At 37.7% G+C, this 23,499-nt stretch overlaps 1 protein-coding gene across 5 annotated transcripts in view; it reads right to left on the minus strand.

Moving 5' to 3' along the window:
- Positions 1-23,499, minus strand: part of BRWD1 (bromodomain and WD repeat domain containing 1) — a 129,389-nt gene that overhangs the window by 59,351 nt on the left and 46,539 nt on the right. For 3 of the 5 annotated variants that reach the window (XM_055374027.2, XM_031005111.3, XM_063702702.1), the window contains 6 exons: positions 21,249-21,377; positions 20,818-21,043; positions 14,821-15,006; positions 12,048-12,231; positions 7,215-7,308; positions 4,173-4,304 (listed from right to left, as the gene is read on the minus strand). In XM_055374027.2, coding sequence (XP_055230002.1) covers positions 4,173-4,304; positions 7,215-7,308; positions 12,048-12,231; positions 14,821-15,006; positions 20,818-21,043; positions 21,249-21,377 — 951 coding nt within the window. The remainder of the gene's footprint in view (positions 1-4,172; positions 4,305-7,214; positions 7,309-12,047; positions 12,232-14,820; positions 15,007-20,817; positions 21,044-21,248; positions 21,378-23,499) is intronic. The other 2 variants (XM_063702701.1, XM_055374028.2) reach the window with 1 other exon arrangement.

Genomic DNA, 23,499 nt, shown 5'->3' on the forward strand with positions numbered 1-23,499 from the left:
CCCTAGGCTCAAGTGATTATCCTGCCTCAGATTCCAGAGAAGCTGGGACTACAGGTGTGTCACCACGCCCAGCTCATTTTTTTCTCATTTTTTTGTGGAGGAGGGCTTGCCCTGTATTGCCCAGGCTGGTCTCGAACTCCTGGGCTCAAGCCATCCTCCCACCTCAGTCTCCCAAAGTGCTGAGAATTACAGGCATGAGACACTGCACCCAGCCTGATTTTGATAATTATATCACTTGTTTTTGAAAATACACAAGGAAATATGTAGATATCAAGAGGCATATGTACAACTCACTCTCAAAAGGATTAAAACATATTCATACATACAGGAGAGTGATAACATTCAGGGTGGTAAACACAAAGGAATTTATTATTATTCTTAGAACTTTCATGTCTGAAATTACATCAAAATAAAAAATTTACACCTGGCAGATAGGAGGCATTCAATAAATTTTTTTTTAAGTTTAATTTCTCCAAATCCTCAAGTGAACTGATGCTTCGGTAAAGGCAGGGTTTCTGCTCTGAGATCATGCTGCTAACTTTTTTTTTTCTTTTTTTGAGATCTGTCGCCCAGGCTGGAGTGCAGTGGCGCGATCTCGGCTCACTGCAAGTTCTGCCTCCTGGGTTCAATGCCATTCTCCTGCCTCAGCCTCCCCAGCAGCTGGGACTACAGGTGCCCACCACCATGCCTGGCTAATTTTTTGTATTTTTAGTAGAGATGGGGTTTCACCGTGTTACCCAAGATGGTCTTGATCTCCTGCCCTCGTGATCCACCCACCTCGGCCTCCCAGAGTGCTGGGATTACAGGCATGAGCCACTGCACCCGGCCCATGCTGCTAACTTTTTATATAAATGTGGGAAAGTTACTGAACCTCCATATCTGTACCTCAGTTTCCTCATTTTTAAAAGAGATTATAAGAGTGCCTTAATTCCTACTTGTTGGAATGATGAAATTAGATAACGTGTAAAACATTTAGAATAGTGCCTCCCAGGCATAATAAAATGCATTAATGTTTAGCCCTTTTATAGCACTTTTTACAGCACTTTTTACATATTGATTGTATGATTTTGTATATCCTTGACAGTAATTAATGTATTTCCACATCAATAATGATAATGCCACTACATACCACCCTAGCCTTTCTAGAATGACCTTACGTAACAGTTTTCCCAAAGGAAACCATCCCATGTCTACTGTGTTAGGCAAATTCAAGGTACTTGAGGCGGAGAGGTTGGAACAGAGCTGCATGGTAAAATAGTTATTTCCAGACTAGGATACTACACCTTCCTCCCAAAGGCAGTCTATATATAACCCTTTATTCCAAACCATGATACAACCTGACTATCCAATTGCTTAAGTCATACAATGTAAGTTACATATAGAAACTTTAGAAGAAATATATATATATGCAGAAAAAGAAAAGAGAAAAAGGTCAACCAGCATAAAAACGACAGATAATAAAATAATTATTTCCTATTATATCCTGGGGGACAGAGCAAGACCCCATCTCAAAAAAAAAGAATGTAAAAACATTCTCATTACATAATATAATAGTTTAGCCAGGCAGGGTGGCTGGTGCCTGTTAATCCCAGCTACTTGGGAGGCTGAAGGAGGAGGACAGCTTGAGCCCAGGAGTTTGAGGCTACAGTGAGCCATGACTGCACCATGCACTACAGCCTACACAACGGAGCAAGACCCTGTCTCAAAAAAATAAAAACAGTTTAAACAGATGGTTTTAATCATAATCGTAGCTAACATTACTGTGTATTAGGCACTATTTAAACACGTTACATTACTGATTAAATTAATTCTCACCACACCTCTGAGGTACATGTTACCACGCCTCTGAGGTACATATTACATAGGCAGAGGCACAGAAAAGCTAAGCAACATGACAAAGTAAAAGAATTTGGATTTAAACTCAAACCCCATGCTTAACTATTAACCTACTGCATCATAAGACAATTAAATGAACTTTTCAGTCATACCTAATACTTCATTCCTCAAAACATTACTCAATCAGGAAATTTTAACACTGTAGTATTAAATACTTTTTTTTTTTTTTTTTTGAAACAAGAGTCTCGCTCTGATGCTTAGGCTGGAGTGACGTGGCGCAGTCTCGGCTCACTGCAACATCCACCTCCCGGGTTCAAGCTATTCTCCTGCCTCAGCCTCCCAAGTAGCTGGGATCACATGCACCTACCACCACGTCAAACTAAATTTTGTCTTTTTAGTAGAGACAGGGTTTCACCATGTTGGCCAGGCTGGTCTTGAAGTCCTGACCTCAGGAGTCATCTGCCCACCTTGGCCTCGCAAAGTCCTGGGATTACAGGCATGAGCCACCGCGCCCGGCCTATTAAATACTCTTTACCAAAAAAGTTGGTTTCTCCCTCAAACAAATCAAAATGAAGACAAATAGCTTACATATGATTATTAAAAATCAATCAAAGATATTAAACAAAGACTTAGACACAACAACAAAAGAAGCTACTAAGGAAAAAATAAAATGAATGTCATCAATATTTAAAACTTTCATCCTCAAAAGACACCACCAAAGAAGTGAAAAGACAACCCACAGAATGGGAGAAAAATTCTACAAGTAATATATCTACAAGTGATTAAGGACTGTATCCAGAATATATAAAGAATTCTTACAACAATAAAAAGACCCCCCCAAAAAAAGTGAAAAATAAGCAAAAGATCTGAAGAAGCATCGAACATGTTCAACATTACTGGTCATTAGGGAAATGCAAACTGAAACCAAGAGATACCACGTCACGCCCATTAAGGTAGCATAAATAAAATGGAATAATAACAATCATTGGTGAGGATGTAGAGAAACTGGAACTCTCATATTTCTGGTGGGAATATAAAATGGTAGAGCCAATCTGAAGGAGTCTGGAGGGTCCTCAAAAAGTTAAAACATAAAACTTGCCATACGACCCAGCATACCATCTCCTAGCGTGACCCAAAAGAAATGAAAACATATGTCTAAACAAAAACCTGTCATGAATGTTGATAAGCAGCACTATTCATAACAGCCAAAAAGTGGAAACAATACAAATGTCCATCAACTGATAAATGGATAAACAAAATGTGGTACATCCAATGGGAGAATTACTAGGCAATAAAAAGTAAAAAAAAGAATGAAGTATTGATACATGCTACACAAATGCTCAACATACTAATCATTAGAGAAAACATTATGCAATGTCAAAGAAGCCAGTCACAAAATCATATTTTAAGAGCCCGTCCGGCTGGGCGTGGTGGCTCACGCCTGTAATCCCAGCACTCTGGGAGGCCGAGGCGGGTGGATCACAAGGTCAAGAGATCCAGACCATCCTAGCCAACATGGTGAAAACCCCTTCTCTACTAAAAATACAAAAATTAGCTGGGCCACCACTCACCTGTAGCCCCAGCTACTCGGGAGGCTGAGGCAGAAGAATCGCTTGAACCCGGGAGGCAGAGGTTGCAGTGAGCCGAGATCACGCCACTGCACTCCAGCCAGGCAAGACAACGAGACTCCGTCTCAAAAAAAAAAAAAAAAAAAAGGGGGGGGGGGGCCCCATTCATATAAAATGTCCAGAACAGGCAAATGCAGAAAAAGAAAATGTATCAGTGATTGTGAGGGGCTGGGGGAGAGGGAGGGACTGGCAAGTGACTGTAAATGGGAATAGGGTTTCTTTTAGGGATGATGAAATGTATTAAAATTTAATAGAGGTGACGACGACCCAACTCTGTCAATATACTACAGGTTATATACCCCTTATCCAGAACGCTTGGGAATAGAATTGTTTCAGATTTCGTATTTTTTCAGATTTTGGAAAATTTGCATTTGCACTTACAGGTTGAGCATGCCAAATCCAAAAATCCAAAATCTGAAATGCACACTAGAACATCATGTTTATATACAGAAAGTTGCAGATTTTGGTGCATTTCAAAATTCTGAGCTGGGATGCTCAACATGTAAAATCACTGGATTGCACAAGTATACGGTATGTGACTATCTTAGCCATTAAAAGTTTTTGTTAACATTCAAAATGTGAAATTTCATATTAATCTCTGCAGAATGCTGTGTTTTCATATAAATTTGGGGTATATTCATTCAAAGTAAAGAATTAAGCCAAATTCATTTAAGATTATCTTATCACATTTTAAAGTTTTCCACTCACATGTCTTACAGAGCTTGAAGACTCATTTCCAGAAGATAACTCACGCCAGCTACGATTTCTTCTACCATAATTTGGATATTTACGCCTACATGTCCTTTGTCTAGACTGTGATACCAAAACCACTGAATCCGACTGAAACATAGAAAAACATGCGAATGAAAATCAACACCTAAATAAGGACAATATCAACAAAATGGGCATTCCATCAAGTTTCCAAAAGGATTTAAAGCAAAAAGAAAAAAAGGCTTAAAAAGAAGGTAGCATTTTTGCCATACAGTTTTAACTCAAGCTTAGTAATTTTACTTTTAAAGTCCTTAGAAAACAGGAGAAAATGCACATTAGATGGGCATTTTCCAAACTATGCTGTAAGTTAACTGGTGTACCACGAATGAGGGAAAATAACAATAATCTGAAAAGGATGTCACCTTAAAAGTATACATCTCAGAAATGAAAAATATATATTCGTACATTATGATGCAGTAAGCAACTTCTCCAGGAATGTCTCACTATCTCTATACATAGGTGTAAAGAAAAAATGTTCAACATACTAATCATTAGAGAAATGCAAATCAAAACCACAATGAATACCATCTCACACTAGTCAGAATGGCTATTATTAAAAAGTCAAGGCCAGACGCGGGGGCTCACACCTCTAATTCCAGCACTTTGGGAGGACAAGGCAGGCAGATCACTTGAGCCCAGGAGTTCGAGACCAACCCAGGCAACATGGAGAAACCTGCCCCTAAAAAACAACAAAAACAAGAACAAACAAACAAAAAATGAAAAATTAGCTGGGCATGGTGGTACACAGCTATAGTCCCAGCTACTAGGGAGGCTGAGGGGGGAGGATCACTCAAGCCCAGGAGGTTGAGGCTGCAGTGAGTGAGCCATGATTGCACCACAACACTCCAGCCTGGGCAAGAGTGAGACCCTATCTCCCAAAAAAAAAAAAAAAAAAAAAACTGGGGGGTGGAGGGCATCAAAAAATAGCAGATGCTGGTGAAGTTGCAGAGAAAAGAGAATGGTTATACACTGCTAGTGAAACTGTAACTTAATTCAACCACTGTGGAAAGCAGTTTGACGATCCCTCAAAGAACTTAAAACAGAATTACCATTCCACCGAATAATCCCATTACTGGGTATATACCCAAAGGAAAAGAACTCATTCTACCATAACGACATATATACACCTATGTTCACTGCAGCACTATTCACAAAAGCATAAGACATGGAATCAGCCTAAACGCCCATCAATGGTAGACTGGATAAAGAAAATATGGTATATATATAAACTATGGAATACTACCCAGCCATAAAAAAAAACGAGATCATGTCCTTTGCAGCAACATGGGTGAAGCTGGAGGCCACTATCCCAAGTGAACTAACATCAGAATAGAAAACCAAGTACCACATATTCTAACTTACAAGTGAGAGCCAAGCATTGAGTACAGAAGGGAAAAACAGACATCAGAACCTACCTGAGGGTACAACGTGGAAAAAGGGTGAGGACCGGGAAACTACCTATCAAGTACAATGCTTATTATCTGGGTAACAAAATAATCCATACACCAAAACCCTATGACTCGCAATTTACCTATATAACAAACTTGCACATATACCCCTGAAGCTAAAAGTTTTCTTTTTAATGTTCAAATATTAACTGTAAGTATGTGTATTTTCAGGTTTTTAACGTTTACATAACTTGTTGTCTGTGCTTTTCAGTTCTGAATGTTTTAAATATATTTTTATCAAAACAGAATCATCATTCAAAATCAGCCAAATAAAGTAACTATATTGGTTTTAGATTTTTTAAAAGGCATGCCATTCCCCAACCACAAAAGCAGATGAGATTACCCAATGAGAGCACATATTCCTTACATTTATGCACAAATCAATTTTCACATGAGTGGCCATCTGTCTAATGAGCATTGCTCAGTTTTAGAATTTCAACATTATCACTGGATGATCTTAAAATGAACTGAATTTTCCTTAATTTGTCAGTACTGATTTTGGCAAAAACTCGTATTAATGAGTTTCACAAGTGAGAATAGGTTAACATGTAGGTGGGCCAAACTTTCACTAAGAAAAACTAGAAAATCTGGTAAAACATATTTTTCACAAATCTGTTTAAAGGCACTTTATGCCTTAAAAGGTTATGAAGAATCACAGAACCAAGATCAAAAAAAGAAGGGGTGTGTGTGTGTGTGTGTGTGTATATATAGATATATATATATATTTTAACCCTAGAATTTCATTCTGGAAGAGGAAGCTGGAAGGTTTAGCAAGTAAGCAAAATCACAGACTAACTCACGAGTTGGGCTAATAAACTTGCAATTCATGGCCTCCTATATGTAGGGGACTCCCCCAGGCTTTGGCTGTTAGCCCAAAAGGCTACAGCCTAGACCTGTAGGTAAACTACAGATAGAACAGTAATCACAAGGAACTAAGGCCCATTCTTGTTCGGATAAGGCAGTAAGGCTTGAGAGTGGCCCCAGAAGGCTGCCAGAAGTCAATGTAAATCTTCTCTGGGAACAAAGCCATCCTGTGCTTCAAATCTTTTCTAACATTTAACAATCAAAAAAGAAACAAAAATATGATGATAAAAAAGGAGAAAAATCAACAGGCAATAGAAAATGGTCCACAGGGAAGCAAGACATTGAAAAAAAATGAAATTACCAGACCTGTTTTTAAAATAGCTATGGCTGCTTTCCAAGTAATTAAAACAATGACAATTTTAGTAGAAAACTGAGAGCCCTTAAAAAAAAAAAAATAAGAACCAAATGACAATTCAGAATCAAATAATTTAGTAATTAAGAACTCAATACCATTGTTAGGCACTAGGCAATTTTTCTCAAGTTTTCAAACTACTCCTTTCTAACAGCTATATGACCTTAAGTCTACTATTTTAAATCCCAAACAGAAAACCTTAAGCAAGAAATACTCCACTTCAGATGAAAGTTACTGATAGTTTTATAAATCAAAAAGAAAACTCTATATTTCAATTTAATTTCTAATTTGCTAAGAAAACAGAATTTAGGTTACCTTATGTGAGAGCTGAAGAGTCTTTCTTTTTCTTCCTATTATATAAAGATTTCTTTCCTCTTCACCTTTCTCTAATCGGAAGTCTTCCAGCTTCCTACAAATTTAAATACCCAGTTATATTAACTACTGAACTGATGGATAACTAAAGGATATAAAGAATAAAAACCAGTGTGATTCTATAAATCATAAGTTTATGTACTTTAAAAATACACAAAATCTCTGAAGTTAAAACATGTTAAAAATTTATATGAATATAAATAAAATCTCAGAGGCAGTTAAACCTATTTTTCATATCTGAGGCAAAAATATTCATTCGTTTTCTGATTGGTACTATTAGGACCAATTCAAACAGAATCTCCCATAATAGCTTTTCAAAACGTCTTCATGATTTTCCAAGATTGCAATTCCTTTCTCTAAAGAAAAAATAAGCACAGAGTCTGCCTTCTCCACATTTATTCAAGCTATGTTTGATAATTTATAGAAAACAAGAATAGCAATGTTACTGGTTTTTCTAATCACCTATATTTCACTCACATGATACAACAAAAAGATTATGTTATTGTGACCAATTTCAAAGCAAAGGACCTGCCACCAAGAAGAAGGTACAAAAAATCATTTTTCTTCTCTGGAAAAGACTGACTGTCCCTTTTCTCCAACTGGAACATTATTAAAAACACGTGGCTTTTATGTTTTTGTTTACTTTAACATCTCAAAGGAAAAAGGTTTATACTGAAATCTTGGCCATGCTCCAAGGTATAACTAGACACTCTAATAAGAGTAAATACTGTAAGGACAAAAACTGATTTTTAAGAACACTGCATTTTTCTCTAAGTACGCCAGACAGCCCACACTCAAGATTACAGTAGAACATCATTTTATCCAGCGGGGATTTCTAAAGCAGACTCAACCTTTCACAGGTTGTCAACTTCACTGCTATATGTGTGTTTAAGGAACCATATAACGAGATTTTCAGCTTGCAGCCAAATGAAAGTCCCACCTGATATCTGTATGTTTCCCTTTGACAATAAAGCAATACATACAATTGATTCTCAATCAATAAAACAAAGGAACACTTGACATAGGTATCATTTTCAGCTGCATGCAATTTTACTCCTAATGAGATGGTCAGCTAAGAAAAGTGGTATCAGCAAAGATCATAGAGTGTATATAAAAGAATTTTTATATGGCTGGGCGCAGTGGCCCACACCTGTAATCCCAACACTTTAGGAGGCCAAGGTGCATGGATCACCTGAGGTCAGGAGTTCACGAGCAGCCTGGCCAACATGGTTAAACCCCGTCTCTACTAAAAATACAAAAAATTAGCTGGGCTTGCCAGCTACTCTGGAGGCTGAGGCAGGAGAATCGCTTGAACCCAGGAGGTGGAGGCTGAAGTGAGCCAAGATCACACCATTACACTCCAGCCTGGGCAACAAAAGCAGAACTCCGTCTCAAAGAAAAAAAAAAAATTATAATGAATAGAATTTCTACCGTTATTGGATCAAGACAAACTACGTGCCTGAATCCTAGGCACAAAAAGAATTACTTATACTGGCAAGCAACATTATATGCTCATAGCTCTGCACAGCTGTCATTTTACCTTTATGCTTTTATATCTATTACTCCAATTTTTCACAATGGACACAAACTTTTATAGTCAGAAAACAAATGTTTAAATACTCTTCATCCTTATCAAATGATATCCTAACATACAGTTATGCAAAATTCACCCTTGTTTCCACTATTGGAACTGTTGTCATGGGCAATGATCACCACATCTCAATCAATTATCACCTTTATAAAATCTCAGATGAGCTTTATTTTAGAATAAAATGCTAGAAAGAGCTATGTTCTTTTTTGTGAAAATTATGGCAGATAGCTAGCTGCCGTTCTCCTTTTCTTCCTTAGAAACACAATACCAATTTTTATCCAGGTTCTTTGCTGCTCTAAATAGATACTGTGTTACCTACTCTCCTCCTTAGCTTATTATGGTCAAATGACAACATTCTGGTCAATGAGTTATAAGCAGAAATGCCACATGGCTACTTAAAGCAAGTTCCTTTGACTAGAAATGCCCTTTTTGACATCTGAACATCTTTCTTCTTTTCTTCTAAATTTCAACCTACATCACAAATACAGATATGTAATAGCTACAGCTTCAGCAGCTATCCTGGACTATGCGGTGACCTTAAGACTAGAAGCCAAGGCTGGATGCGGTGGTTCATGCCTGTAATCCCAGCACTTTGGCAGGCCGAGGCAGGTGGATCACCTGAGGACAGGAGTTTGAGACCAGCCTGGCCAACATGGTGAAACCCCATCTCTACTGAAAATACAAAATTAGCCGGGTGTGGTGACCCATGACTGTAATCCCAGCTACTCTGGAGGCTGAGGCAAGAGAATCGCTTGAGCCCAGGAGGAGAGGCTGCAGTGAGCCGAGATCAGGCCACTGCACTCCAGCCTGGGTGACAAAAGCGAAACTGTCTCAAAAAAAAAAAAAAAAAAAAGGACTAGAAGCCAAGCTCCATGATGGGGATGAGAAACACAGGAGTCTAAGTTCCTGATTAACTGTGGAACCACTACTCCAGCCTTAGATTATTTCTAGTCTTCCTTCGGATAAGAAAATAAATGCTTGTGTTTTAAGAAACTAATTTTTCAGGTCTTTCTCTCTTGACACCTGTTTGCTTCCCTTGGTTTTGAAAAAGCATCCCAAAATGACACTTCTGGTTCTGATGACCATAAGACTTAGACGCCAATTTAAAACTTAATTACAGCATACTATATACATAATGATTTTCTATATTTCTCATCACAATTCCACATTTTGCTTTTCACTATTTTCTAGTCCTTCCCAAATTCACAGAACAATATATAAGTACTATCTAATAACACTCCAGCATTCACTGAAACTCTTCTGGTTAAACATATAAAAACACAAAGATAAATTTACAAAATTATCTTCAAGCTATTAAGTTATTATGACACACAAACATGAGAAAATACTGAAACATTTTAGATATCATTCTAAAAAGTATTTCCTGCTTCCATTTCAGTAACTCAAATCAGTACATTACAACTCAGCACCAAGGACACTACTGCCCATATTATAATTACAAAATATCATTTCTACACTTGATCTTAGCCAAAAGGCCAAGAAGCAATATAAAATATCATTTCTTAGGCTGGGCGTAGTGGCTCACACCTGTAATCCCAGCACTTTGGGAGGCCGAGGCAGGCAGATCACCTGAGGTCGGGAGTTCGAGACAAGCCTGACCAACATGGAGAAACCCCGTCTCTACGAAAAATACAAAATTAGCCAGGCGTGGTGGCGCATGCCTGTAGTCCCAGCTACTCGGGAGGCTGAGGCAGGAGAATCACTTGAACCCAGAGGCAGAGGTTGCAGTGAGCCAAGATCGTGCCATTGCACTCCAGCCTGGACGAGAGCAAAACTCTGTCTCAAAAAAATAAAAGAAATAACATTTCTTACTAAAAGAAAATAGGGCTGCTTAATTTCAGATATAGGTCAAAAATTTACAAGATGAACTATAATATCTTCCCCTGTCTCATAGTAAGGATGCTATGGAAAACTACTAGTCATTTTGAAAGGACAGGGAGCCCTGAAAAGAGGCTCCTCATGGCTAGAAAAGAGATGATTTAAACATCAATAAAGAATACCAGAAATAAGTTAAACCCCAGCTATTTGATTTATACATTAAAACACACACACGTACAAATTGGTCGCTGTTGAATAATGAAAAGGAATAAATCTTTATTTTGAGGGGAAATAAAGCAAAATAATCAAGCATCTACTCTGCCTTTCCTACACAAACTTTGCTACTTGAAAACTAAGTATACTTGGGTTTCTTTTTTAGATTTCTTTTTTAGAAGTGTCCAAGATAATAAATGAAGAAGTTTTCATAGAGTTAAAAATCATGATTATATAACAGCTAATAAATTAATGAATCTAGACATTAAGCACTGATAGCTGCTAACATCACAAAAACCGAGGAGGCTATTTATGTGTGCCTTCTGATAGAATTATCACTTATGAAGCAGTCTTGCAAAAAACCGAAAACATTTATGACACCTGAAACAACTGGAAATTTAAACACAGCCTGGATATTTGGTTATACTGAGAAACCAAGGTACGGTTTTTTTAAGGTGTGATAACAGCATTATTTTATATATTTTAAAATTTCTTATCTTTAGAAATACACACTTATATGCTTATGGACAAAAATAATATTACATCTAGAATTTCTTTCAAAATAATACTGAAAGGACAAAAGTGGGTGTGTGGGTGTATGGACAAAAAAAGATGGAGCCGGGCGTGGTGGCTCATGCCTGTAATCCCAGCACACTGGGAGGCTGAGGCAGGTGGAGCGCCTGAGGTCAGGAGTTCGAGACCAGCCTGGCCAACATGGTGAAACCCTGTCTCTACTAAAAATATAAAAAATTAGCTGGGCGTGGTGGCGGGCGCCTGTAAGCCCAGCTACTCAGGAGGCTGAGGCAGGAGAATCGCTTGATCCCGGGAGGTGGAGGTTGCAGTGAGCCGAGATCATGCCACTGCACTCCAGCCTGGGCAACGAGAGCGAAACTCCGTCTCGAAAAAAAAAAAAGAAAAGAAGCAAGACTGGCTCTGAAAACCTTTAATGTAGTAAAAACATTACAGAATAATTCTGACATTTTCCTACCACAATTAAGATAGTAAGATTCCCACTCATTACTAATATATTTATACAATTATTTACACAATTAATGGAATACAGAATGTGTAAATAACCATATGAATATATTTTCACAGATAGAAACATTATAAATAGATATCCTAAAACAAACCTAAATATGCCTAGTGGTACCTCTGGTACAACCACTCTTCGTTTCCAAGCCTGCAGGTCACGTTCTGTAGCAATCTGACTGCGTGGAGCGTTTTGATGCATCTGACGAACACCTTCAACTTGTCCACTACGACGCAGACCAATATTTGGAGGGGACTGAATGTCTAAGCTCAGCCTTCTAAAACCTAGGAAAAAATGATGGGGAAGTGATTCCAATACACTTTTAAACTAATATACGTTTAGCATGTAACAAGCACACGTTCACCTAAGATGTGCACCAAAAATAAAGAACTAAGAGAAGATAGTATCTACTGAAAAAACTTTGTGAGAAAAATCTTTTTAAAATTTATTTTCTGTACAAACAAGGTCTTGCTATGTTGCCCAGGCTAGTCGCAAATGCCTGGCCTCAAGCAATCCTCTTAACCACGGCTTCCCAAAGTGCTGGGATTATAGGCATGAGCCACTGCACCCAGCCTGACAGAATCTTAACATGACTAAGATCAAAATGTAGAATACTGAACAAACATTAACTATTAAACCTCAATTTCAATTTTTACTAGACTTTCTGAAATTATAAAATGTACATTTCACATTACATTATATATGCATTCCTAAAAACTGTGCCTTCTTAAAAATTGCACACTAAAAAAAGTCTTTTTGAAAAATTTGCACTGAAGACAGATACCTGAAATCAAAGTGGTTTTACAAGAGCTCTTACAACAGTAATCATGATTCTCATGATTCTCAAGAGATAATCTGAGCCACCAAGGCAAGTAGCTGTCAAGATGGTTATTAAAAAGTCAAACAAATAAAATGTTGTGGGTAAATGCCAGTCGTGCTTAAACTAGAGCTGGGCAAGTGGGTGATGAGGCAATGAAGACAACAGTGACGCTCTGAGCCTGAGGGGCTGCTGTTAAGGTGGGTATAGGAGGCTGAGCAACCTCCCATGAGCTGGAAGCCACAGAGAGACTAGCCTCTGAGGAGGAAGTCCTAGACAAAGTGCTCATTTTCTTACAACAGAAGGTGAAGGGGCTCCTGCTACTAACACAACAGAAAAACTGAGGGTGATATTGATTCTTGTGGGAGGCTACGGAGCTGTACTCCAGCTGTGCCAGCTCTTCTTGCCTGGGGAAAAATCCACGAGTGAATGCAACTTCTGCACTCTTCTATGTATCACACTCTATTTACCAATCACATGTGTACCAATGTGCATTAGAGAACACACTATGCTTCACCAACTTCAAATGGCATTAAATGCCCCACTAGTAAACCAAGCATTTATATTAAAATACTATATATTGAAGAAACATTTTTGAACTGAGAAATATAAATTCTAAATTTAACTGCCCAAGTCATAGCATTATTCTCCAACAATCTGAAAACATGCATAAAGTTATTTATCACATCACTTATAACAACAAAGCATAAGAAACAACCTAAATGCCCATAAAGAGATTACAAAGGTTAATTACTCCACACAGAGGAGGAGTATGAAGCTATTTAAAAAAACAAAAAGGATGAAGAATTCTGTGAACTGATACGATTTCTAGAATATATTGTTAAGGCAATACAGTAGGTGCCAGAAGAATGCGTTTATGTATCTTGTACCTCTTGCCATGACAGACTGAGGACATAGCATCAACTATTCAGTATTCCTGTCTAAGTGCTTAACCTGAACCCAATTATGAGGAAATAATTAGACAAATCCAAATTGAGAGAAATCTTGTGAAAACAACAGGCCTGAATCTTTCCAAAGTACCAGTGCTCTGAGGAAACTTTTCTGGATTAAAAGACATAATCCTAAAATGTAATGAGCAGGGCTTATTAAATCCTAAATTTTTTTTTTTTTTAAAAAGGCCATGAGGAAGGACAGTTAGTTATTGGGACAACTGGGGAAGTGTAAGTAAGGACTCAAAATTAGATAGCAGTGCTATCTCAACAATTATCTTATTCAGCTTGTTGAATGTGATCACTGTATTATGGTTATGTAAGAGAGTATCTCTGGTTCTTGGATGATACAGGATGAAGCATTAAGATATAAAGTGTCACAAGTCTTACTTTCAAATGCTTCTGAAAAAAAACACATAGGAATGTGTGTGCACACACATACACCAAAAAAAGCAAAAGCAAGTATAGTAATATAAGGAATCTAGGTAAAGAATATATGGCTGTTCATTGTATCCTTCTTCCAACCTTTCTTTCCAAAATAAAAAAACAAAGTCTTATGCTGTAAGTTTAAGAGAAAAAAAGTACTATTTTAAATGAATAATGAAACTTGTTAATCATATTGGACTAGAAACAAAGTAAATAGTGGAACTAACTGAGGGGAGACTGGTGATTGTTATGTATTTACTTCTACACTGTACTTTTAAGGACTCAACACTGAAAACTCACTAAGTTTTCAAACTTTCTGATTCAATAAGAAAAATCATACTCTACCCAATACAGTTTTTCAAAAATTACCAACGTTAAAGCAAAGAAAAGCTAGAACTATGGTTTTATTTTAAAAACCAATCTGTTATTCGCTCCTATTTAATACAATTTTGTAAATACTATATTTTTAGAGTACAAAAGGCTTCAGCAGTACTTGAAATTCAAATACCCATTTGTTACTACATTATCTTACACCTCATAAAGCTACCTTCAGACTACTAATTAAGTTGTAAAAATACATTGTTAAGTTTCTCACATTACATGTACCTGACAAAGACTTCGTTTACTCTTTAATTTCAATGCAGCCATATTCAGGTAAAACATTTATCATTATTTATTACCTCTCCGGGGTGTTTCTTCACCACTTGAAAGTCCTCTTGGAATAGTATCCTGATCTGCTCCCATTCTCTGATCTTGCTGCTGCTGCAACTGTCTTATCATTCCATCAAGAATACTCGACTCTGGGCTGCGTTCATCATTATCATTGGTTTGCAGGCTTATAATTTGTTCAATCACCTCTCCATCACCTACAAATTCAATTATGTAATATATAATCATATAAAAGCAGAAAACAAAAAAAATTTCGTTAGGGTACAAATTAAAATACATTAACAATGGTCAGAATTTCCCATTTTTGAAAAATAACCAGTTTAAAAAGATACTCTACATATTCACCAAGAACTCAGAGAAAAGATTCAAAGCCAACAAAAGTCTTCCTGCAGAGGACTAAATACTACAAAAACCTGAAAGCAGCCTCTGAAATTCCTGCAAGTGGAAGCATGGAAACATATTTATTACGCTGTTTCACACTAATGCCCCTCACCATACTCGATATATTTCACTAAAACCTTATTCCCCAGAGTCTCTAACTGGAACACAGCAACTATGGGTCATTTCCAATGTGGAGAAAATCCCTGAGATTTATTTTCTTCTCTGTGTCTTAAGAAAGGGGAAAAAAGGGAGGTAAGACCTTTTTTAAGCCTTCAACAAGACTTTAGCTCTCCCTCTGCCCCAAGAGTCCTCGGAGAACAGTGCAATTGATGGTGGTAATTACACAAGCCTCTCCGACTAATCTCAAATTACTCTCTTAGATATGTTTTTAACATAGCTAGTACCCATAATTCTTACTTCAAGTACAGAGTTTTTCTGAGACGGAGTCTCACTTTTGTTGCCCAGGCTGCAGTGCAGTGGCGTGATCTTGACTTACTGCAAGCTCTGCCTCCTGGGTTCAGGCCATTCTCCTGCCTCGGCCTCCCAACTAGCTGGGACTACAGGTGCCCACCACCATGCCCGGCTAATTTTTTGTATTTTTTTTTTTTTTTTTTCAGTAGAGACAGGGTTTCACCGTGTTAGCCAGGATGGTCTCAACCTCCTGACCTCATGATCCACCCACCTCGACCTCCCAAAGTGCTGGGATTACAGCCGGGGCGTGGTGGCTCACATCTGTAATCCCAGCACTTTTGGAGGCCAAGGCAGGTGGATCACTTGAGGTCAAGAGTTCGAGACCAGTCTCTACTGAAAATACAAAAAAAAATTAGCCAGGCCTGGTGGCGCACACCTGTAGTCACAGCTACTCGGGAGGCTGAGTCTAGAGAATTGCCTGAACCCAGGAGGCTAAGGTTGCAGTGAGCCAAGATTATGCCACTGCACTCTAGCCTGGGTGACAGAGTCAAACTGTGTCTCAAACAAAATAAATAAATAAAATTAAAAATAAAGGAGATTAATAAGGTGATAATCAAAAGGAATGCAAAGATATAACTTGCCACCATAAAGACAGATAGAGAAACTGTAAAACCTCATATAGTATTATGGGATGGGCAAGGGAGGACATTTCCATCCTGCTACCTGAATAAGACTCCCTTGCATATCACTGATAATGTCTTTGTTTTGCTATGGAAACCAACAAAGAACTTAAAAGAGCTAAATGTTATAGCTCATATTAACTTTGTCTTTAAAAATTTTATCAGTCTCAAAAAATGAGTTGAAAAGGCAGTACGTAGAGGCTTAATCTAAAAAGATAAGAAGATTTTAATTAGAATTGCTTATAACACAAAATTCCTAAGATTACAACATGATACCAAAGGGAAAACGGCAAAGAAGATTTCTAATCGGCATAAGCCAAAATTACCTAAGTCTATATAACTTTTCTTTTTTTTCTTTTTGGTAGAGACAAGGTCTTGCTATATTACCCAGGCTGGTCTTGAACTCCTGAGCTCAAGCAATCCGCCTGCCTGCCTCAGCCTCCCAAAGTGCTAAGATTACAAGCGTGAGCCACTGCACTCAGCCTAACTTTTCTTTCATAGCACAGAACACTTAACTGTTAACTTCTCAAATATCAGAATGTTAACTGTCTCTGTGGAATAATACAATCAATACTGAAATATTGAAGGAGGGTTCTACCCATGAAAACTTAACTGCCGCAGGAAGTGTCCTTCTGCCATAAACAACTACAATACTGGAAAAAATATATGTAAAACAAAAGCTTTCAGACACTGGACAACAGGCAGCACAAGACTGTGATCCCTGAGAGAATGGGAACAACGGAGACAAACCCTCTGATTGCTCCAGATTACTGTCTGGAGGTAGTCTCCAGGTTACAGAACAAAAGAGAGAACCCAAGCAGCATCCACAGATCTAACTGAGTTGAGGAGACAGAGGTGAGAGTTTGCTGGAAGAAGAATGTTAAAATACGCAGGACTGAATATCAGAGGAGAGTGAACTGCACACAAAGCTCCAAAGATCTGTAATGAGGTCCCATCAATTATTTGACTAAATACTGATACATGGCCAGGCATGGTGGCTCACACCTGTCTGTAATCCCTGAACTTCGGGAGGCTGAGGTGGGCGGATCACCTGAGATCAGGAGTTCGAGACCAGACTGGCCAGCATGGTGAAACTTCACCTGTACTAAAAATACAAAAATTAGCCTGGTGTGGTGGTGCACACCTGTACTCCCAGCTACTTGGGAAGCTGAGGCAGGGAAACTGCTTGAACGCCAGAGGCGAAGGTTGCAATAAGCCGAGATCACACCAATGACCTCCAGCCTGGGCAACAGAGCAAGACTCTGTCTCAAAACAAATTTTTTTAATTAAATACTGATATGTGTGCACATGGGGTAGAACTCCACTACTGAGGGGAAAATATAAAAAAGCAGTTGCACAAAAATTTGCAGAGCTCTCACAGGACAGAAAATAGTTCAAGTTCCCAGGAGCCAGAATACACAGCAGAAGTGCTTTATGTACACTTCCAGTTTTAATACCTAGAATAGTAAAAAGACATGTATTCATGTGCAGAGAATAGTAAAAAGACATGTATTCATGTGCAGAGCAGTAAAGAATATAATAACTCCTACTATTTTGGTGCCACAACCAAGATTTGTGCTACAGTGCCAGAAGTTTATTTCTACCCACCCATGATCCATCAGTACAAATGTCAACACTGTAAAAAAATAAATATCTCAGTATTGTTATGAAGATGGCTGTGACCTTGCAGACTCCATGAAAGGTTGCAGATACACCTATGGGTCTGCAAACCACACATTGACAATTTCTGCCCTAAAGCAACCATTACATACAAATAAACAGGTATTGCTAGTAAGACATTAGTGGAGGTCATATGGAACACACACAAAAAAAATCATCAATCCCGAAGAAGAAAAAAAAAAAGAAAAAGGAAAAAGGCACAAAGAATGAAAAGAATATAGAGGAAACAAATAGGAATACTCTATGTTCAAACCCATACCATATGAACATTTAAGTGTAAATACTCTACACTATAGAGTACTTAATACTTAAATCCCAATTAAAAGACAAGTTATCAGATTCGATACATAAAGACACAGATCAGCTGGAAGAACTGACAAAGATATACCATGACAATCCTAATCCAAAACAAGTTGAATTGGCTATATTAATATGAAACAAGACTCTTCAAAACAAAAAATATTTTCAGAGATACAGAGAAACATTTCATGAGAAAAGAATTATTTCATCCAGAAGACAAGCAATTCAAAATGTGTATGCACCTAATGAATGAACTTTAAAATACATAAAGTAAAAACTGAGTAAACTGAAGAGAGAAATGACAAATTCCACGTGACAGTTGGATATTTCAATCTGGATGATAGCCCCAAACTGGAAACAAGCCTTTAACCATGAATGAATGCAAAAACAAATGATAATATACCCATCTATTCCATGGGGTATTATCAGCCCCAGTGAATAAACGGGAACAAACTACTGATACATGCAACAACACTAATGAATCTCAAAAGCACCACACTAAGTCAAAGAAGCCAGACACAAAAGATTACACTTTGTGGCCAAGCGCGGAGCCTCATGCCTGTAATCCCACCACTTTGGGAGGCCGAGGCAGGTGGATCATGAGGTCAAGAGATCGAGACCATCCTGGCCAACATGGTGAAACCCCATCTCTCCTAAAAATACAAAAATTAGTTGGGTGTGGTGGCACACACCTGTAGTCCCAGCTACTCAGGAGGCTGAGGCAGGAAAACCACTTGAACCCGGGAGGCGGAGGTTGCAGTGAGCCAAGATCATGCCACTGCACTCCAGTCTGCCGACGGAGCAAGACTCTGTCTCAAAAAGATTACACTTTGTATATAAAACCCTCTTAAAGGACAAAATTAAAGTGACAGAAAATGTAACACTGATTACAAGGGACTGGGTGAAAGGAGAGGACTGACTCCAAACAGGTCCTGGGGACTTTTGGGGGCAGTATAAATGTTTTGTATCTTGATTGTGGTGGTAGTTACTTATTATTTAACATCTGTCAAAACATACTTGACAGCATGGGCAACATGGCAAAACCCCATCTCTACTAAAAACACAAAAATTAGCCAGATGTGTTAGCACACGCCTACAGTCCCAGCTACTCAGGAGGCTGAGGTAGGAGGATCACTTGACCCTCCTGCAGTCAGCCAAGATCGCACCACTGCACTCCAGCCTGGGCAAACGAGTAAGACCCTGTCTCAAAAAATAAACACACATACACTTGAATTGTACACTTAAAATTGGTGAATTTTGTATATAAAGTACACTTCAATAAAAGTAATAAAAAATAACATTTGAAATAGCAACCATATAGTAATCTACATTAGGTTTTAACTTTATATATAGCTGGTGATTTAGTTTCAGTAAATCCTCATCCAAACAAACAAAATAGCATCTTTTCTTTAACATCTGTAGAGAAACACTGCCCTGCTATTAACACAAAAAAGAACTTTGCACTTGGCTACGACAGAGAAAAGTACAAGACAAACCTGGAACATCCTACATCCAGAAAAGGAAAGAAGTGACTGAAAAAGTGTAAGGACTTGGGAAAGGACAGCTTCAAAAGGCTCTGAGAGTCAAACCTAAGGATTATGTGAGTAATACAACCCACTAGCCACACCCAGAAGCCCATACTAAAACTTAATAAGCCTCATCAATAAATAAAGGGGTGAGCAATAGACAGTCACATGCAATGATACATATGATGCAATGAGGGAGCAATGATACATATGATGCAATGACAGAACAATGATGAAGTTAGAAAATAACCACTTTGCAGTATTCACAGTAACAACCGATTCAGGCAAAACTCATCAGTGGGTCCTAAAACTTGAGGGTAAACTTTGACAATGAACAGGTTATTGACATATCTCCCCACAAATTACTATTAATTACAAAGAGAAAAATACTAAGTTTATAGTGTTCAAAAACAACATTACCAGTAATTAGACAAACCACAATCATAAGCATCCTGACAGGATGCTCTATTAAGACCAGAACATCATTTGTGTTGTATTTTGTCAAAAATGCATAACCGGAACCTAATCAAGAAGTAGACAAACCCAGATTGAGGCCTTCTACAAAATTCCTGACCTGTAATCTTCAAATACATCAATATCATGAAAGTCAAAAACTGACAACCTGCTCCAGATTACAGGAAATTAAGGAACTATGACAACTAACTTTCGTATTTTGTATGTGGTCCCAAATAAAAATTGGGAGAATTTTAAAAGCTATAAACGAACATTACTAGAATAACTGGAAATTTTTGGTTACACACTATAGATTTGATAATAGTATTATTTGAGTGTAAAACGTCCTAATTGTCATAAGTGTCTATAGTTATGTAAGAGAATGTCGTTCTTATTTAGAGGTAAATGGTACATGAGGTCCAGAAGTTAAATGGTTCAAAACAATACACAGAAAAAAATAAAACAAAATATTGCAAAATATTAATAATTGGGGATCTAAAGGTAAGGAAATTATTTATATTATACTTTAAAATATTCGAGTACAACTTTAAAAAAAAAAAAAAAAGACTGCACTTACTTGTTGCCACATAGCCCAGCTGTGGAATCAAATGTTCATCTGCAGAATTTTCTCGGCCTGGTACTAATCTCTGATACTTGGTTGGATGAGGATTTCCATCTACATCTACCAAGAATGGTGGAGGCATAAGATGAGGAGCCTGCTGAGTTTGCTCATCTAAGACATAATTATTAGAATCTCTAATAAGTGGTCGATAGTCAGTATGGAAGAACATCTGATCAGGAATCTAGAAAAATGAAGTTCACAGGATGACATTTTAAGGTTCACACATTTTAAAGGAAACAAATATTAAACAGTTAATTAAACCTAGAAAAACAAGGAAATCAAATCACTCAGCTAAACTGTTTCCAAAACATAGCTCATAACTACTTATTTCCAAAACACAGCTCATAACTATTATTTGCATGCTACAACAAAGTATTAAAAATGACCTTTTCATATGGTTTGCTGCATCCAAAACCAAATATCAGAAGGTGCCCATGAGAATCTGTACAGGCAAAATGCTGTCCATCCTGTGAAAACTTACAGTCAAACACAGCTCCATGTCCTTGTCCTTCAATCTAGGAAACACAAAAGGAAAAATGTTAGGACCAATTCTACGCAAGTGATTTGCTATGTAAACTTTTTTAATGTGGATAACCTGTGACAATATATCCCTTCTGAAAAAAAAAAAAAATGTTTCAGCCAGGCATGGTGGCTCATACCTGTAATCCTAGCACTTTATGAGGTGGAAGCAGGTGGACTGCCTGAGCACAGGAGTTCAAGACCACCCTGGGCAACATGGTGAAACCCTGTCTCTACTAAAAATACAAAAAATTAGCCGGGCGTGGCAGTGTGCGTCTGTAGTCCCAGCTACTCAGGAAGCTGAGACACGAGAATCGTTTGAACCGGGGAGGCAGGGGTTGCAGTGAGCCAAGACTGCACCACTGTACTCCACTGCACTCAAGCCTGGGTGACAGAGTGAGACTCTGTAAAATAAAAATAAAAACAAATGTTTCATTAAGCATATACATCAATCACTATTCCCAAAAAATAAAATTGATTTTGGATACAACTAGCCTAGAAAAAAGTCTTCAAAGTTCTTCTAAGCATTAGTTCTCCAAGTGCTCCAATGAAGGCTAACAACCCAATCCAAAGTGAAGGCTTCTTTTACTTCTTATAAACAATTTCATACATTTTTGTCTTAGTATATAATAAAAGGATAATAAGCTACAAGATAAATGATTAAAGATTAACCAAATTTGGTATTCATGAACTAAAATGAACACTTTTCTAGATTTTAAGGTGGGCTCTACTTCAGCTCATTACTTCTTTGACTAAGCACCATGCAAAATTTGGCAATGCTGCCGGGTCTCAAGCACATATATGAAAAAGCCTGCAGCCACAACTACCTTAACAGAGATTTCAGAAAGGATGCTCTAAGTCTATCATGAGTGTAACCTTAAATAGATTACTTTTATACTGTTTTATTCTTCCTTTTAAACTGTAAACTATATTAGTTTAATGTCATCAATTTATAGTTAAGTTAGTTATTTGGTTAACTCTACAGTGTAGAGCTATGCATATTTGTTGTCTGCACCTTTAACTTTCCAGTAACTAAATGTTATGCGTTCGGTGTTGGAGAAATGAGACATCTACTCAGTAACTGCCAGAACAAACTCACGTCCACGCCCAAGTAAGTCACTGCTTGAATAGTGATACTTCACTATTGCTGCACATGAAAAGGATGACAATTAGCAAACGTGGAAAAAATAAAGTTACTCGGATATTCAGAGGATTGCTGAATAAGATGTGCATATTAATTCATATTCTCTTAACATAAAAAGGAAAAAATTGTGTGTGTATATATATTACATGTATTTTTTTCCTCCAACTGATCATTAAAACATAAGAACATGGTTTCACCCACATGGTCCTTCTAGGAGCCACCTGTGCCACAGCACAACCTGCATATATGTACCATTTTGCATCCCTGGCCTGGGACCTTCAGTCATGGTTAAAGCAGACACCAGTGGGGAGGGAGTGGCAAAATCTCAAAGCTGGAAAGCTGAAGATGGTGGCAGCAACTCTGCCCATCATATATGTGGACTTAACAGCACCAAAAGCTTTTCTGTAAATACTTGCTGAGATGAAAGTTTTCTCAAGTGGGCAGACCTATCTAAGCAGAGCAAGGAGGACTTGTGGTTTCACTTGTAACTGGAAGCGTCCTATACAATGATTCCTGACAAAACGCAACCTGCAACTGTGTCTGGAGAAAAATGTCACATTAAAGTTTATTAAGTATTCATGAAATATTGTTGCTATTAATAACTGACAACCCTATTTAGTTTATCAAGAATTAGGAATTATGAGCCTCTTAGCTGAGCAGTAAGGAAATGTCAGTAAACAAGGCCAATTTTGGCTATGCAACTGGAAATAAGATCATTGTTGCCCACGTGAAATGTTTTTTCAGATTATTCTTTGGCATAGAGTTTTTCCGCTTATATTGTGCTTAAAGCCTAAATTAATGTAGTTTTTTGTTTTGAGGAGTTAAATTCAGGATGTAATATTATTACTGAGTTTGAAAGGATAGTTAAGGTAATGGATGTATCCCACGGATTTTAAAACGACAGAAAAATTGTCCAAGAATGTTTAGTTCTTTTTCCAATAATTTGAATACATAGAAACGCAGCTTTCAGAGAT

The sequence above is a fragment of the Gorilla gorilla genome, chromosome 22 (genome assembly GCF_029281585.2).
Source record: "Gorilla gorilla gorilla isolate KB3781 chromosome 22, NHGRI_mGorGor1-v2.1_pri, whole genome shotgun sequence".
In the NCBI taxonomy this organism is placed as follows: Eukaryota; Metazoa; Chordata; class Mammalia; order Primates; family Hominidae; genus Gorilla; species Gorilla gorilla.